Below are 14,502 nucleotides of genomic sequence, written 5' to 3'. Positions count from 1 at the left end.
CCTGGCTACATATTAAAGCTTGGGCATGCGCAATATACGTGTGACTATAGAGTCAACTGGCTGCATGATGCTACCCCACACCGGACTGTCTGGAGTCTATCTACTTCTGTGATCCAACTGTAGCTTTATTTTTCAAATATTTATCAGTTTGAGAGCCAATTGCATAAGAATCCCTTATCATGTAGAGCGTAACCCATGTGCCGGCCTTCAATTTGTTTAAACATTAAGAAAAATTAATTCAGCATAAAGAAAAGCCGGCTCTTCTTAAATTTCACTAAGGAATTCCTGCACAAACAGTCAAAAAAGGATCTACTCGCTCCCAAAAAAATATCTCGCTAGTATTACGCCACCCAACGCAGCCCAACCATCCTGCGCACTGATTGGCTGATTCGGCTCCCTCACGGGAGTGGCAGTTTAATACGTTGGAGAGGTTGGGGTTGTATCCGCCATGGCAATGAATTTGTGGCGCAGGCTGGCGTTCTCCGGCCCTCTATCATGGGTGCTTATTATGTTAGGTAAGGAAAGGTGGGGAATGCTTAATGAACATCGTACGGTAATGTCCGCCCTGCGTAATAATATGTTGGTGTTAGACAGTTTAATTAAATGGTAACGACCCTCTTTTGTAGGAGATCGCGATGTTAACTGTCACTCCATTCATCATATAAATTATATTGCATTTCAACGTACCGGTATAATTCAGTAGTATTAAAAAATAATTAAAGCCTCCAACATCATAACCCCCCCCCCCGAGAGAAGGTATTTCAAATGTAATAGAAATTGGGTTTAAATAGTAGATTTTTGTGTGTTTTGCCACGGCTGTTATAAAGCAATAATTTTAAACACAGGTCCAGATGCTTTTATACATAACCTCAAAAGTGTCCCCGTGTTACAGCAGCGGATCATGATCTGGAAAGATCGGAAAAAAATGTCCAGGGTGCTCTCTAACTTCCCCTCTTTTATATGTGTTTTTTTTTTCTCCACATTCCCCACTTTCCCGTCTAATTTTTTTAATTATTATTTATTTATTATTTTCTTCTCAACATTCCTCACTTTTCCTACTATTTTTAAAATTATTATTTATTTATTTATTTTTTCTCCATCTTCCTCACTTTCCCTACTATTTTTAATTATTATTAGTTTTTTTTCCACATTCTCCACTTTCCCTGCAATCTATTTTTTTCCATTTATTTTATTTTTTTTCTCCACTTTCCCTACAATTTATTTTCCCTACTATTGATCTGCTCTTTAACAAACTATAGTAAAAAAATAAGATGGCTTTAATATTTCAGTTAAAAATAACTATAAGGTTAAATTAACGATCTTTTGAACAGGTTGCAAACCATTGCATTTTATTAATATTTGGGTATATTTTAGCAAAAGAAAGAAATATTGTATATTTTTGTTTCTTTACAGTTCATGCAGCTACCATGGAAAGCGATCCACACACCCTGACTACCAAGCACTTTATTTATGGCAAATCATCTCAAAAAGGTAAATTCTATATTTTGTACAGGCTAGTTATTTTCATTAAATTGAAACAAAAACATTTAATAAATCAAATTGGCATGAGTGAAAGTGGTTATGTTAGTGTCAAACATAAAACAAAAAAATAAAGTAATACAAGTTAGCAATCAGAACATCTTTGTGCTTTAAAGTCAGGCTTTTGGCGAAGTTTCTCAAGTAATTGAGCTTTTTCCAAACTGTTGTGTTTTTGGAGACTTTACACCCAACTGGAAATTAACTATTAAATCACAAAATCGAGGCGGTTTCCGGATTTTCTTCTATTGCATAGATTAAGTCTAACTATCGATGAAGTATGGTATGAATTACGCATTGCTGATCTGTGTATTCTTGTTGGTTTTGCACTTTTTTGGTTTTCTCCTTAATCGAACCATTTCTTAGCATTTTTTTCTTCATCGAGCATCTGTGCTGCGATACAATGAAATAAGATCCCTTCTAAAATCTGATTACAATACATATTTTAACTCACGTGGGTAAGTAGCTTCCAAACACAAAACTATAACATCGAGATTGCATTTCTGTAGGATATACACGTAAAATGACATTTTTTTAATAACATCATCCATTTCATTTAAAATGCAAGTATTGTTTACATGAACATGTGCTGCAAAATAGATTTGTACATTCATTTTCATACAGTAACAAAAACAAAAATTGTTAAAGTTCTCCCAAACTTCCCTTTTGCTTCTATTTATCTCTTCAAAGTCTTTGCGTGTTATTAACTATGCAGCGTTCTTCAGGGTTCGAAACGTTGTGGCAGAAGTAGGGGCAGCACCTGCTTGCGGTGTGATGTCAGCTTTTTGCACAACGGCGATCTGCCACAGTAACACTATTTGTGTAGCCTGTGTATCCCTGGGCAGGAATATAACAATTATAATTCAATTGTTTAATAAATATTCCTAAATAGCAAGCGATTGTCGGGGCTCCGATGGCAGCAGAGGGGCAAAAACCAAAAAGTGGCATCCGACTTTTTATTCAGTATTAAGAAAATAAGTACATAAATCATATATAAAACATAAAGTCAGAAGAATCAATGAACACAATATGCATTATTTCAACACTTATCATTTTTATATAGAACTTACGGAATTTTATACAGAATTGCTGCGTGGGAATGATATGCTTCATGTGACCCTTTTCATTCTTACCCTTTTCTGCCTGAGAATGAATGAGAAATGAATGATGTGATTTTTTTTTCCTAAGCAACTTTACATTTGTGTTGTTTCTCAGTGAACGTATATGTGAAAGTGAACAAAGACAGCCCTGTTCTTGTATGCATGGATGAAGATATGGCCAGAAAAGAAACTGTAGACCCTCATTACGTCTGGGTGGGGCCCAAAGACAGAATTCTTAGAGGTAAGTGGAATGTTGGCCTGTGAAAATGAATGGAGGGGAATCAGTTAAGTAATAGTCTTGTGGATCTTCTGTTTATTACATTTATTATTAATAAGAAGCATATAAGTGTTAAGATTAACATCGTTTTGAAAAAAAGAGGGGCTTCTGTTCCATACCAATACATAGTGGCGTAACTACGGGGGTCGCAGGGGTCTCATCTGTGACCGAGCCCGTGCCTCTAGGGGGCCCAGTACAACCCCTGCCACCCCTTGTTCCCGTCTCTGTATCGGCTCAAAATTGTTTAGAAAGGGTCCTTCCGATCTTGACCTCCCCGTATGGGGAGACAGGAACATATCAGATGACCCTGCGGTGAAAAAGAGGCAGCTCGCAAAGTGTACAATCAGCCAGACAGAAAGCTGGCTGTGTGTGTGAGCATGGATGTGTAATTGTGTGTGAGCATGGATGTGTGATTGTGTGTGTGAGCATGGATGTGTAAGTGTGTGTGTGAGCATGCATGTGTGATTGTGTGTGTGAGCATGGATGTGTAATTGTGTGTGAGCATGGATTTGTAATTGTGTGTGTGTGAGCATGCATGTGTGATTGTGTGTGTGTTAGAATGAATGTGTATAATTTGTGTTTACATATGTGTGCCAGAGTGTATCTTGGAAGGGGGCAAGGGCAAAGGAGGCACAGACAAGTTGTTTGGGGGCAGCGATGGCATAAATCAGCAATTAAAGTTGGGGGCCCCAGGGCAATTTTCGCACCAGGGCCCTATGGTTTCTAGTTACGCCTCTGCCAATACAGTGTGCATGATTTCTGAATGAAACACTTTTCTGATGTCAGCAAAATCACGAAGAAGAATGCTTTTAGTACCAAGCCCAGCATCTGGGTTGAATGGACTGCTAATGCAATTAGCCAAGCTCTTTCTTGGTACTTTTAATGTATAGAGGGGACTCAAAGATAATGAACCTCTATAATAACAGGTTGTTTTGTATTTCATTTGGGTATAGTTTTAGTAGATGTTCTTTGATTGGACAGAATATACGGTAGCCAAGCATAGTAATTCACAGGGGTGACTACTCATTTGCTTATCTGGCATAGTTCTTATTTGCAAAACATTGTGATAACTCGTCTATAATTACTTACCATTCAATGTTTTGAATGCCACCTATGTGTTGCCTGGCATTGGCACCTGCAACATAAATGGACTCATGTTTTAGGTTACCGAAGTACCGGGTAACACATGTGGGATTTTTCACGCGTGCCACTTCGGTTGCCATTTAACATGATTTCGATTTTCTGATTTTCTGACCTTTCAAGGCTCACTAATCGTGACATATTGCAAATTGTGTTACTTTACTGGAAGTCTTTGCATAGCCTCCTCTACATATAACGCTGCGGTATATTCCAGCTGTCAGCTACAGTCATTTCCTGTTTTTGTCTCAGGGTACAATAATGTGAATATAACCGAAACAGGAAAGCTCATACTGAAGTCTTTTGACAAATCCATGTCAGGGTCGTACAGCTGCACCTTTTCATACGGCATCATCAAGAGAAACAACAACGAAGAGGAGAAATTTAAAACCTATACTTTTACCGTGCTGGGTAAGAATGCGTTCCGAACGTCAACAAATGTCACCTTTCCGATGCCCAACACAACACATAAAAAATAAAAGTGTATACAATGACTCCCAGGTTAGGATGGATTTACCGAGAGATAGGTCTTGGTTGCGTAGAAGGACCAGAAGCCGGATCAGGGCTGAAGGCAAAACCAACCTAAGCTTTTCCCAAGTAGGTCCTCACGGGGCCCAAGGTCCTCACGGGGCCCTTCCTCATGCACACAGGTTCTTGTGTCTGCACAGGGCAAGTTGAGTGGTCTCAGTCCAAGATCTCAACTGGGCCAAGATGTTACTCAGCCAATCCCACCCCACAGCCAGATTGCCCTCTCTACTAAGAGGTGGGATGCATGGAGAAGCAACGCCCCCATGTGTTGAGAAGGTCATTGACAGACCCCCGACTCAATGGTTCCCCATTATTTAAACGTTATGCGTAGCCCGGCCTGTGAGTATCATAGTCTCTTTGTCTACCAACACCAAGCCCATGGTAGTTGACGTAGATCTGGTAATGTGTCTTTTTTCCTTAAGTAAACCATGTTGTTATTTATATTACAATTTTACTTGTAATGTCATAAAAGGTTCTGTGCGTTTAGGATTTTTGTGGCTTTTTATTTTGTATGTTGCTATAACTAATACTGAATGTTCTAATTAACTGAATTCATAAAGCATAGGCAAGGGATACAGTTATTCTGTAATTACCCATAAACCAATCAACAAAATAAGCATGCTGAAAGGGAGCGTATGAAAAGCTGTTCTGGTGCAGAGTGATAAGTGATGCAGTTACCATAGCAACCAATGGAATCAGTACCACTTACCTCACTTTTGGCACTTTGGTTCAGAATAATTTTTTTATACGTAACCTCTATCATTTGACTACACAGTGAAGTTAAACAAAGCCCAAGGGTCACCATTTTTTGCACATCGCAGACATGTCACACGTGATACAGCAGCCAATCAGATTCCATCTTCCACAGACACACCCTCATCATCATTTCCGAAATCCACGGGACTTACTCTTTCTTCATGGGTATTTCTTGTGTTACGGGTCCTTATGAAGGGAGAAGATGCTACGGTGTTACCCAGCGAGATGGTTACATAGAATTCTAAATAGTGAATATTTAGTGAATATTGTTCCAAAATCCCACATCTCGTAACGTAGACTGCGCATCACTCTTATGACTTCTTTACATTCTACATTCCTGGAACCAACAAAGATGCTGTTATCATGGACAATACAAAAAACCCATCACGTCACAACTAATAACATAACTAACAAACATAACCGGTTATTGTATAATCCAACATCGGAATGAAATAGATGTCTATTGTTACACTTACCCGCACCATGCTGTAACTCAGAAGACTACGGAAAGCTAAATAAAGAGGCGTAGGGATGCATTTTATTCTTCGATTCAGTGTGAATCGGGGGGGCGCTTTCATCGAAAAATAACAATGTAGAATGCTGAATGCTGGAATTTAAAATGAGAATAGATAGAAATGTATCCAGAGTCATTGAAACACTTGTTACTTTTCTATTTGTGCCCAGATCCTCAAAGAAACATTGTGTTTCTCGGCATAGAGTTACCGAGAACTTCTAGCACGTGACAAAGTTTAGATGTAGATCTGTTGAGTGGAACGAATAAGCTTTCGGAAACCATTGTAGATCTATAACGAGTCTTTATTTCACAGCATACCAGGTGCCGGATTATACGTACCGAATCAGCGTGCGATACACCGCCATGCCTTGTGAACATCTCGCCAACGCCAGGTTTTTTGATTTTCTCATCGCCACCGTGAAAGATATCACCGGGGACCTGGGCTGCCAGCTGAAAAACTCATTTTATCGTTGCCACGTAGTGAGAGACGCTGAAGACCATTTACTAAACGAGCTGTTTATATCCTTCGAAGGTGATTGCTTTTCTTTTTGTGTGAGAATGAAATGAAATGTCATACACCGATCAGCCATAACATTACAACCACCTGACTAATATTGTGTAGCCCCCCCTTTTGCCGCAAGAACAACCCTGACCCGCCGAGGCATGGACTCCCCTAGAGCTCTGAAGGTGTGCTGTGGTATCTGCAGAGGTTTTAAGTCCTGTAGGTTGCGAGGTGCGGCCTCCATTGATGCATCCAGGTGCCGTGTGTTCTCCATGCTCTCGCCCGGCCAGCCACGTGATGTAGCTCGTCTGTTGGATTTGGCCAGCCTACGCCCCCCCACGTACGTCATTGAGCCTTGGTCGCCAATGACCCTGTCGCCAGGTCACCACTTTTCCTTCCTTGGACCACTTTTGATAGGTACTGACCACTGCAGACCCACAAGAGCTGCAGTTTTGGAGATGCTCTGGCCCAGTCGTCCAGCCATCACAATTTGGCCCTCGTCAAAGTCACTCGGATCCTTATGCTTGGCCATTTTTCAACTTTGAGGACCAAATGTTCACTTGCTGGCTAATATATCCCACCCACCGCCACGATAATAATGTTATGGCTGATCAGTGTGTTGAGGGTAGTGAAATCATATAATATAACAATACAGATAAAATGTGCTTTTCTCTCACTTGCTGTTCCCAAATCTCACTCACAGATGGCACTCATGCACACAGCAAAAAAACATCTCACTACGGAACATAATTAAATAGGGAATGCCTTTTTGACACCCTATATTACTCCTTATTATATAGTCAACACAGCGCTTACTTTACAAGACATTAGCGAGAAATCCCTAATAATGCTGAAAAAATCAAAAAGCACGGGATCTAAAGATCACTAAGATATATCGTGTGATGCTACCTTTTAGAACATGCTAACTGCTGGTATTTTGTTGTTTATCACGCTAGAAATTGCATGCAATGTAAGAGGCACGTGTTATACTGTGTTCCAGTAACGTGATGCTGCCGGTATCTCAACATGCACCCTGATGACTGTGTACGGTACTTTTTGGCAGTTAATGTATGTAACAGATCAGGCCGTGCTTTTGATTTTATGTTAGACCCTCACGCCATATGATTCTGACCATAGAGTATCTTGGGCTATCATCTGCCAGCTGTTAGTCCTCGCTAATGCATGGTGTTCCTCCAAAGTTTTTTCCTTTAACCCTTTAAATAAATTAAAAAAAAATTGTGACCAGTAAAGAAAACTAGATTTGGTTTCACTTTTGGGAAACAGAATTGTTCTGTATGCACAATCCCTACAACGTCTTGTTCTCGGTTACTCTAGAAGGTAGCCTGTGTTTTATGAATGACTTTGGAGCTCTAGATCCCGTTGAAGCCCAAACGCTTCCCCGGGTTGACTAATCCTATCATCTATGTTTTTCTTGGAAAGAGAATATCCGGTGGTAATCGGCAGCCGTGGAGTTTGTTGGGAACACGTCAATATATACTTTAAATGTATTTGTTTCCACTCCATTATTTATGGAGTGATTCGCATCGCACTCAATGTATCAACACCCAGCACCGTGATCTCACTTCTTCACCACGCCATGAAGTCCATTGTTGTAGTGTTTCCAATATTGATTGTTTTTTATGGGTGGATAGCCTGGATTTTAACTGTGTGACAGTGCTACAGTATCCATTGGGGATTTCTCTTTTGCTTTTGTATTAGGCATCATGTTTTAACCCCTTAAGGACAATGGGCGGTCCCTAAACCCATTGAAAACAATGCATTTTGAGCCCGTACATATTTACAGCCAATAATCTTGATCGTATCCACCTACGTAATGACCAGACATCTGACCGTGCTTGTGGTTCATGTCTTCCTGTATAACCTCTTTTGCTGTTTGCTTAGTTCCTTCCGATTTATTATGCATCCCTGGAGGTACGTCCTGGATTACAACACTAGGAGCACCGTCGTAAGATTTAATTTTCATGTTTTTAGGGTTCTATGTATTGGTTTTCTTGGACTTCTACGTTATGGAATTTCAAGTCACATAATACTCAAAATGCCACACAAAACCTCCTTTAAAGGTGAACCCCCTAAACTAAGAGTTTGTAGGTGGTACATTTTAAATCATAAGGAATGGCCAAATGCAACATTTCTCTTGCCAGAAGAGCTGATCCTCTAACATTCACAGTTAAAGGAGGGCTATGAGTTTAAAGAGTAGACTTGGGACTAAAAGCCCCTTAAGCTACTGTTTTAGTGCTAATAAAATATATAATGTTCTATGTAAGAATTAAGGGGAAATGTGACAAATATGGTATTTCTAGATTATGCGATACACTGGTTTTTTTTTGTCCTGTTTACCCTTTGTACAAAGCCGTGGAAAAAAGATAGCGCTTTATAAAAACAAAAAATAGCGCTGGGCAAATAGAATAGTTGTGTTGTCCTATTTAATGACATAACTTACTGAGTTATGGCGTAACGCAGCCAGCCCCCGTTTTTGAATTTCCATCACAATTGTGTCAATATTATTGAGCAGCATTCTCTTAACACCCATCACTAATCATATCTTTTCGACATGGCCCATATCTCTTTGGAGACATCCGTGAAGGGTGGCTATAAATCTGACGCGGTGAAATTGGCCCACTGTGCCCACAAATGCAAGCTGTTAACGCCGCTATTAAAAAAGGGGGGGGGGCAGGAAGGGACTAAATGAAGAAGGATTAGCCCTACGTCTATAAAATGAAGCCCGCTGCCTTAATACGGGGGCATGGTTAGGAGTTGGAGGATCTGCCACCTTTGACAAATATCGGAACTTATAGTTTGGTAAATATCATATTTAATGTAGGCTACAGATGAAAATTCCATTATACATGTGTAAGAAATCCTATTTATGTGGATGTCACTGGGGGGAAGTTATTAATATGATTTATTAGCGTGATTCATTATTTCTCCTCTTTTAATAAAGGAGAATTCCCATGGGATTTTTTTCCCCCTTGGCCATAAAATACGGCATGGCACATGGTAATGTAGGTTGGCGTGGACAAAAAACCCTGGTTTTTCCGCACCCACCCCAAAAGACTTTCATTCATGCATCTAGGTTATTAAGATATAGGCATTCTATTGTTCACCACAGGCGTCTAAGGACTCAGGGCGTTGGTCTAGTCGGTTGGCTTAGGACAGGGGTAGGCAATCTTCGGCTCTCCTGATGTTGTGGACTACATCTCCCATAATGCTCTCACGGTCATAAGGCTGGCAAAGCATCAAGGGAAATGTAGTTCACAACATCTGGAGAGCCGAAGATTGCCTACCCCTGGGTTAGAATAATATGCAGCTGCCTGAAACATGGATTTTAAAAGCTTATTTTAATGATACTGTGCGTTCCCCTTTATCGTCTTTGCCGGGATGGTCTAGAAGAAAACAATTATATCCCAGCTTTCCTGGCCAGTGTCCCAACCATTGGCAGCTGTGCATGCGTGATACCAGAAATTAAGCACGGCCATGTTTCTTGTCACCTACACAATGTTGGTGGACCTGCCCGTGACATTTCGGGGTTTGGTAACCCCTGAAATCAGTAGGAAAAGCGCATAATGCACACACACCTTTATTTAGCTATTAAGACATAAAGGGATATTGTGTTCCTTCCTATTTTTCTAGTTTTTCTTGTTTTTGCCTGTTTTCCGTCTGCTAATAGCAAACCAGCGAGAAAGAATGGCGTTCTGCGGCCAGAGAAGCTCCTGGCTGGACAGGGTCAGGAGGTAGCAGACAGGTTGGCTCCAGGAACCAGTGAATTATGTGAATTACCCTCCCCGTCAGTGCCTCGATTTAAGTGTTAAGGGATTTCGTTACATTTATACCTTTCCTATCATTACTTCCTGATGGATTTTATGATTTTATGTACAAGTTATCCGCAACAATACTTAAAAATGAGAAAATAATTGAAAAGCGCTTATTTTTTTATGGCTGTGAATGCACTAGAACTTGGCCTGATTATCGAGCCCCAACGAGATCCTCTCCCTGTTGGAAACCCGCTGGATCTCCATTGTTTGCCGTTCGCAGAAGATCAATTGCCTGAAACCGGCGGTGGCCTCTTGCCAGCGTGACTAACAGACACAATGATTAATGAAACCCAAATTAAGATAAGCCATGACTAAGTATGATGTCAATAGTTAGCCAGAGACTGATGCGCGGCAGGTTTTAACTATTCGATGGCCGGAGGGGCGTTCGTTCTCGTAGTAGAAAACCCTCGCTTTCATCTAGGGTCATCTTCAGATTACTTTCATACCATTTAGTATATCCACACTCCAATCAATCTGTATTCGTTCACAGTGATTGCCTTCATTATAGATCAAGGCTAAGTGAACATCAAGCGCGTTGTGAAGAAACGTATCGGTGTTTTGGGAAAAAAACAATAATAGTTTTAAAGATATATTAAGGACAGTGTGCTTTCGCGGAATAACCAGAATTATCGATGTTTTGAATGCTTTGTCTTGTTAGAAGAATCACAGCATATCTTTGCTCTGTATCACCTGCCTTTTTAGGCTATTTTATTTGACTAGTTTCTTTATCACGGTCCTAATATATATATATTTTTTTACCCCAGTTAATTCTTTTGGTCACGGTTGGGAAAGACTGTGCAATGGGACTCGACCTGACTGCCCGGATGAGTCGAATAGGAGGGTGCAGAAGGTAAGATTGTCACATAAAAGGTAGTCGATGGGTCAACAGATCAAAATAATGGAGAATATTTCGGTTACTGACTGCTGATTTTATGACTGTTGTAGCTTCGATTCTCCGGGCTAGGCTTAACTCCCCATTAAAAAAAAGGGAGGGTAAGCTAACCACAAAAAAATGGTTCCTGAGCCCGGGAAAGCAGCCACTTATATAATCTTCCCCCAACTCCACCCCCAAAATTCCCGCCAAAAAGCCTACACCTCCTCAGCACAACAGTCAAGGCCCACCATCGCCCATGCTTGTGATTCTGATAAATTCTAATCTCAAACACCTTACGTGAATTTACATTTACATTAGAAGGTCAGCCGAATACAAAAGGGACTCCTGTTTCAGAGTTTCCAAAATCATACCTTATGTTTATTAAATAACGTCTATTTGTCACGTGCGTTAACGTGCATATGTTGGCTGACGTAACCCTTTAACTATGCGAGAGCCATGAATTTTGAGATTTTTTTCATCCATTTTCCAGTACTGTTGATTCTTTCTTGTTGCTGTGTTGTGATTTTTGTTTCTTTTCCCCCCACACCGCAGGCCCGACACCTCATAATCCAATTTTTCAAAGCGCAGCCCATCGCACTGAAAGAGGAATTCTTGAATGTCCCAGAAATCACTTATATTGAGCACAGCGTGGCGATCACTCGGCTTGACAGCTGCCGACCAGGATTTGGGAAAAATGAGGTCACGCACAGAGACTGCTCCGGCTGCTGTGGTAAAGTTCTTTCCCGCTCATTTTCATTCACAGATAAATTAAACATACTGCGCCTGTTTAAAAAAATCTCCAGTTTCAGAGCTGCACATTTCCACAGAAAATTAAAGTGTTTTTTTTTCTCTCCATATATTTAATGTTATTATATGGCAGTAACGTTTCACGGCTTGAATGATAACTTTTGTGCTCTCTAGTTTATCACATATATGAATTTATTACACTAACTAAGGAATTTTCAACTTCCAAATTATTCACATTCTCAAGTGTACCCTTTATGCTTAAGTATAATGTAAAAAACAACAATACTCCAGCTGCACTCCGAGGTCTACTGCATCCGGACCCCGCTCCACTGACCTCCTCGACCCGCCAGAAATCTTCTGAGGTAGCTTCCATCTCCCAACCCGCCACCTCACAGCCTCACAGACCGTGAGGCAGACCGCCAGGCGGAACGCGTGGTCACGTGATCACTTATTGCGCATGCACAATGACCATATATGACCTCAATTACCTTGCTTCCGCTCCAGGCTGCCTAAATTAGCTCTGCTCCTTCATGGTTGGTCTGAGTTAATGGTATTGCTCCTACATTATTTTAAAGTTGATTGACCCATTGTGACCAGGTTTGCCCTTGACTTCGTTTCCTGGTCGTTTCCTGGTCCATTTTTGCAGCCAATGTTGACCAAGCTTTATAATCAAGGTTAGGACATCTCCGCAGGTTAGCATTTCTCCAAACTCTTGGCGGCTATCGAGGCCGGTAAAGCCACCAAAAAAAACCTTACGTATCTCCACGTCTGCATCCAGGATTTTTTAATCCATGAAACTGCTTTAGACGAATCATGTAATCTCCTCTTTGTCAGACATCTTGGCACAATCGTTAGAATAATGTGCAGCATGGACTAGGGAAGTGGTGACTGGGGTTTTCTGATTGCGCTGCATTTTCTCTCGCTGGGGGTGGTAATTGAGTCTTTCACGCAGGCAAATATCATTCAGCTTTTACCGTAAACAGTTATTTTCCTCGCCGGCGCTGGTAACTCACTGATATATAGATTGCCTTAGCATTTGCCTCGGATAATAATTGTTCTCTCCAACCCTAACACAGCAATTCATTCTTGCTCCTATACTTAAGCAATTATTATTTCGCTTATACGACACAGGCTGCCTCAGGATTCCGACCTTTCTGCTGTTACCGTACGTCATTACAACTACCCTAAGGCAAAACATTAACGCAAAAAATGCTGCCTATATGTGTTTTTTTTAATATATATTTGTAGCGCACTATATAGCAGTTTATTATATTTGTAATAAGCAGAAGAAGGTTTAGATAAAGCCTTTCAAAATGCTCACAGCCCAATGTTTTTTACAGCCAGGCTCAACTATTTATAACAGATGCCTAAAAAAAACATCCATTACGGGTTTTTAAAGGTATTAACAAGCAGTGTTTAACGTTTATTTACCTGTTGGGGGGGTAGGTAGTTTTAGGAGAAGCTGCAGTACACCAGCCTCTCTGCGGTTCTGTTTTTGCTCCACTTTTGGCTGTTTTTGTTTTATGTAATATAATAACAGATCTGCTAAAGGGTTCATTGTTTTCTTGCTGGAGAGTGAAATTAATGTTAAAGTGGATTTTTTAAAATAAAATAAGATACATTGTTGCAAATTTGGACAGTAAATGCAGGTGGTCTTACCTCCGATTAAATAAGGAGAGTATTTTTGAAAACATGAACATGCGCTCTCGTGTGAGAGATTTATGTGCACACGCTAAACCCGCTGGACTGTATGCGCTCTGCTGTGTAAATCCCACCAAACCATTGATATATCAGGGAATCAGGGGCTGCAGAGAGAGACCCTTTATAATGATTTATAATAATACAAACATTTCCTTCAATATCTTTCGCATGCGTTACAGTTACATACGATCATCATGGTTGTAGGGTTAAATTGTCTAAATGGACACGTAGCGGTAGACCACCCATCGCCAGAATGCCCGTTCCGACGTCTCCTCTCGTATGTAACCGTGCAATTCCGTGAATCCGAATGCAGATTAGGGATTAAATGCCCAGCGTCTGAATAAACCGGGCTTTGCATACAGAATTTGCCAGGTTTAGCGATTCATGGCCATATAGTGGGATTAGTCCCCAATATTTATGCTTACGATAGATATTTTTATTATCGGATTGTAGAGATACTTAGATTGAAAAATGATTAAGGTTTTACCCCATTCACTCCCAGAAGTTGCCTTACATTTGGTAGGTTAGTAAAATAATAATAGCAGGATTTTTACTTTTTGTTTTGTTTTTTTTTTTCTATTTATTTGCAGTAGTGTGTGACCCGGGGAAATTTAATCCGGATAACAGTCGTCACTGTGAAGTTTGCAAGGACATCAAAATCCCATACTATGGAGCTACTGCCTGCTAGAGAGTCTAGAGATCTTTACGTCTTGTACCAGGTGACACAGTTTGAATAAACAGACGATATGTTTTAGCAGAGGTGTATGGTTTTTTTTATAAGCTATAAAATAATGGATATGTCTGGGTTTATATTAATTCCCACACCATTAAGTTATCGCACGTCTCACTTTGTGTTCAGGACACGCATGCGCACTACGCGTTTCGCTGTAGACAGCTTCTTCAGGGTGCAATATGTTTACTTCTACAATTTGCAAGTTATCTACTTTGTTTTATCGCTGCTTGTCTTTGTAAGGTTATGGGAAAAAAACATGTGATC

The 14,502-nt window shown here is 40.5% G+C and overlaps 1 protein-coding gene across 1 annotated transcript; it reads left to right on the top strand.

The window, feature by feature from the left end:
• Positions 1-448: 448 nt before the first annotated feature.
• Positions 449-14,253, top strand: ZPBP2 (zona pellucida binding protein 2). The gene is made up of 7 exons (XM_053452774.1): positions 449-515; positions 2,752-2,877; positions 4,303-4,461; positions 6,162-6,380; positions 10,948-11,033; positions 11,610-11,787; positions 14,096-14,253. The coding sequence occupies exons 1-7, from the start codon at positions 449-451 to the stop codon at positions 14,191-14,193; spliced, it is 933 nt and encodes a 310-aa protein (XP_053308749.1). The 3' UTR covers positions 14,194-14,253.
• The last annotated feature ends 249 nt before the right edge of the window (positions 14,254-14,502 follow it).

This window comes from Spea bombifrons, chromosome 13 (assembly GCF_027358695.1).
Source record: "Spea bombifrons isolate aSpeBom1 chromosome 13, aSpeBom1.2.pri, whole genome shotgun sequence".
NCBI classification, from domain to species: domain Eukaryota; kingdom Metazoa; phylum Chordata; class Amphibia; order Anura; family Pelobatidae; genus Spea; species Spea bombifrons.
This window is presented reverse-complemented; position numbering and strand designations above follow the sequence as displayed.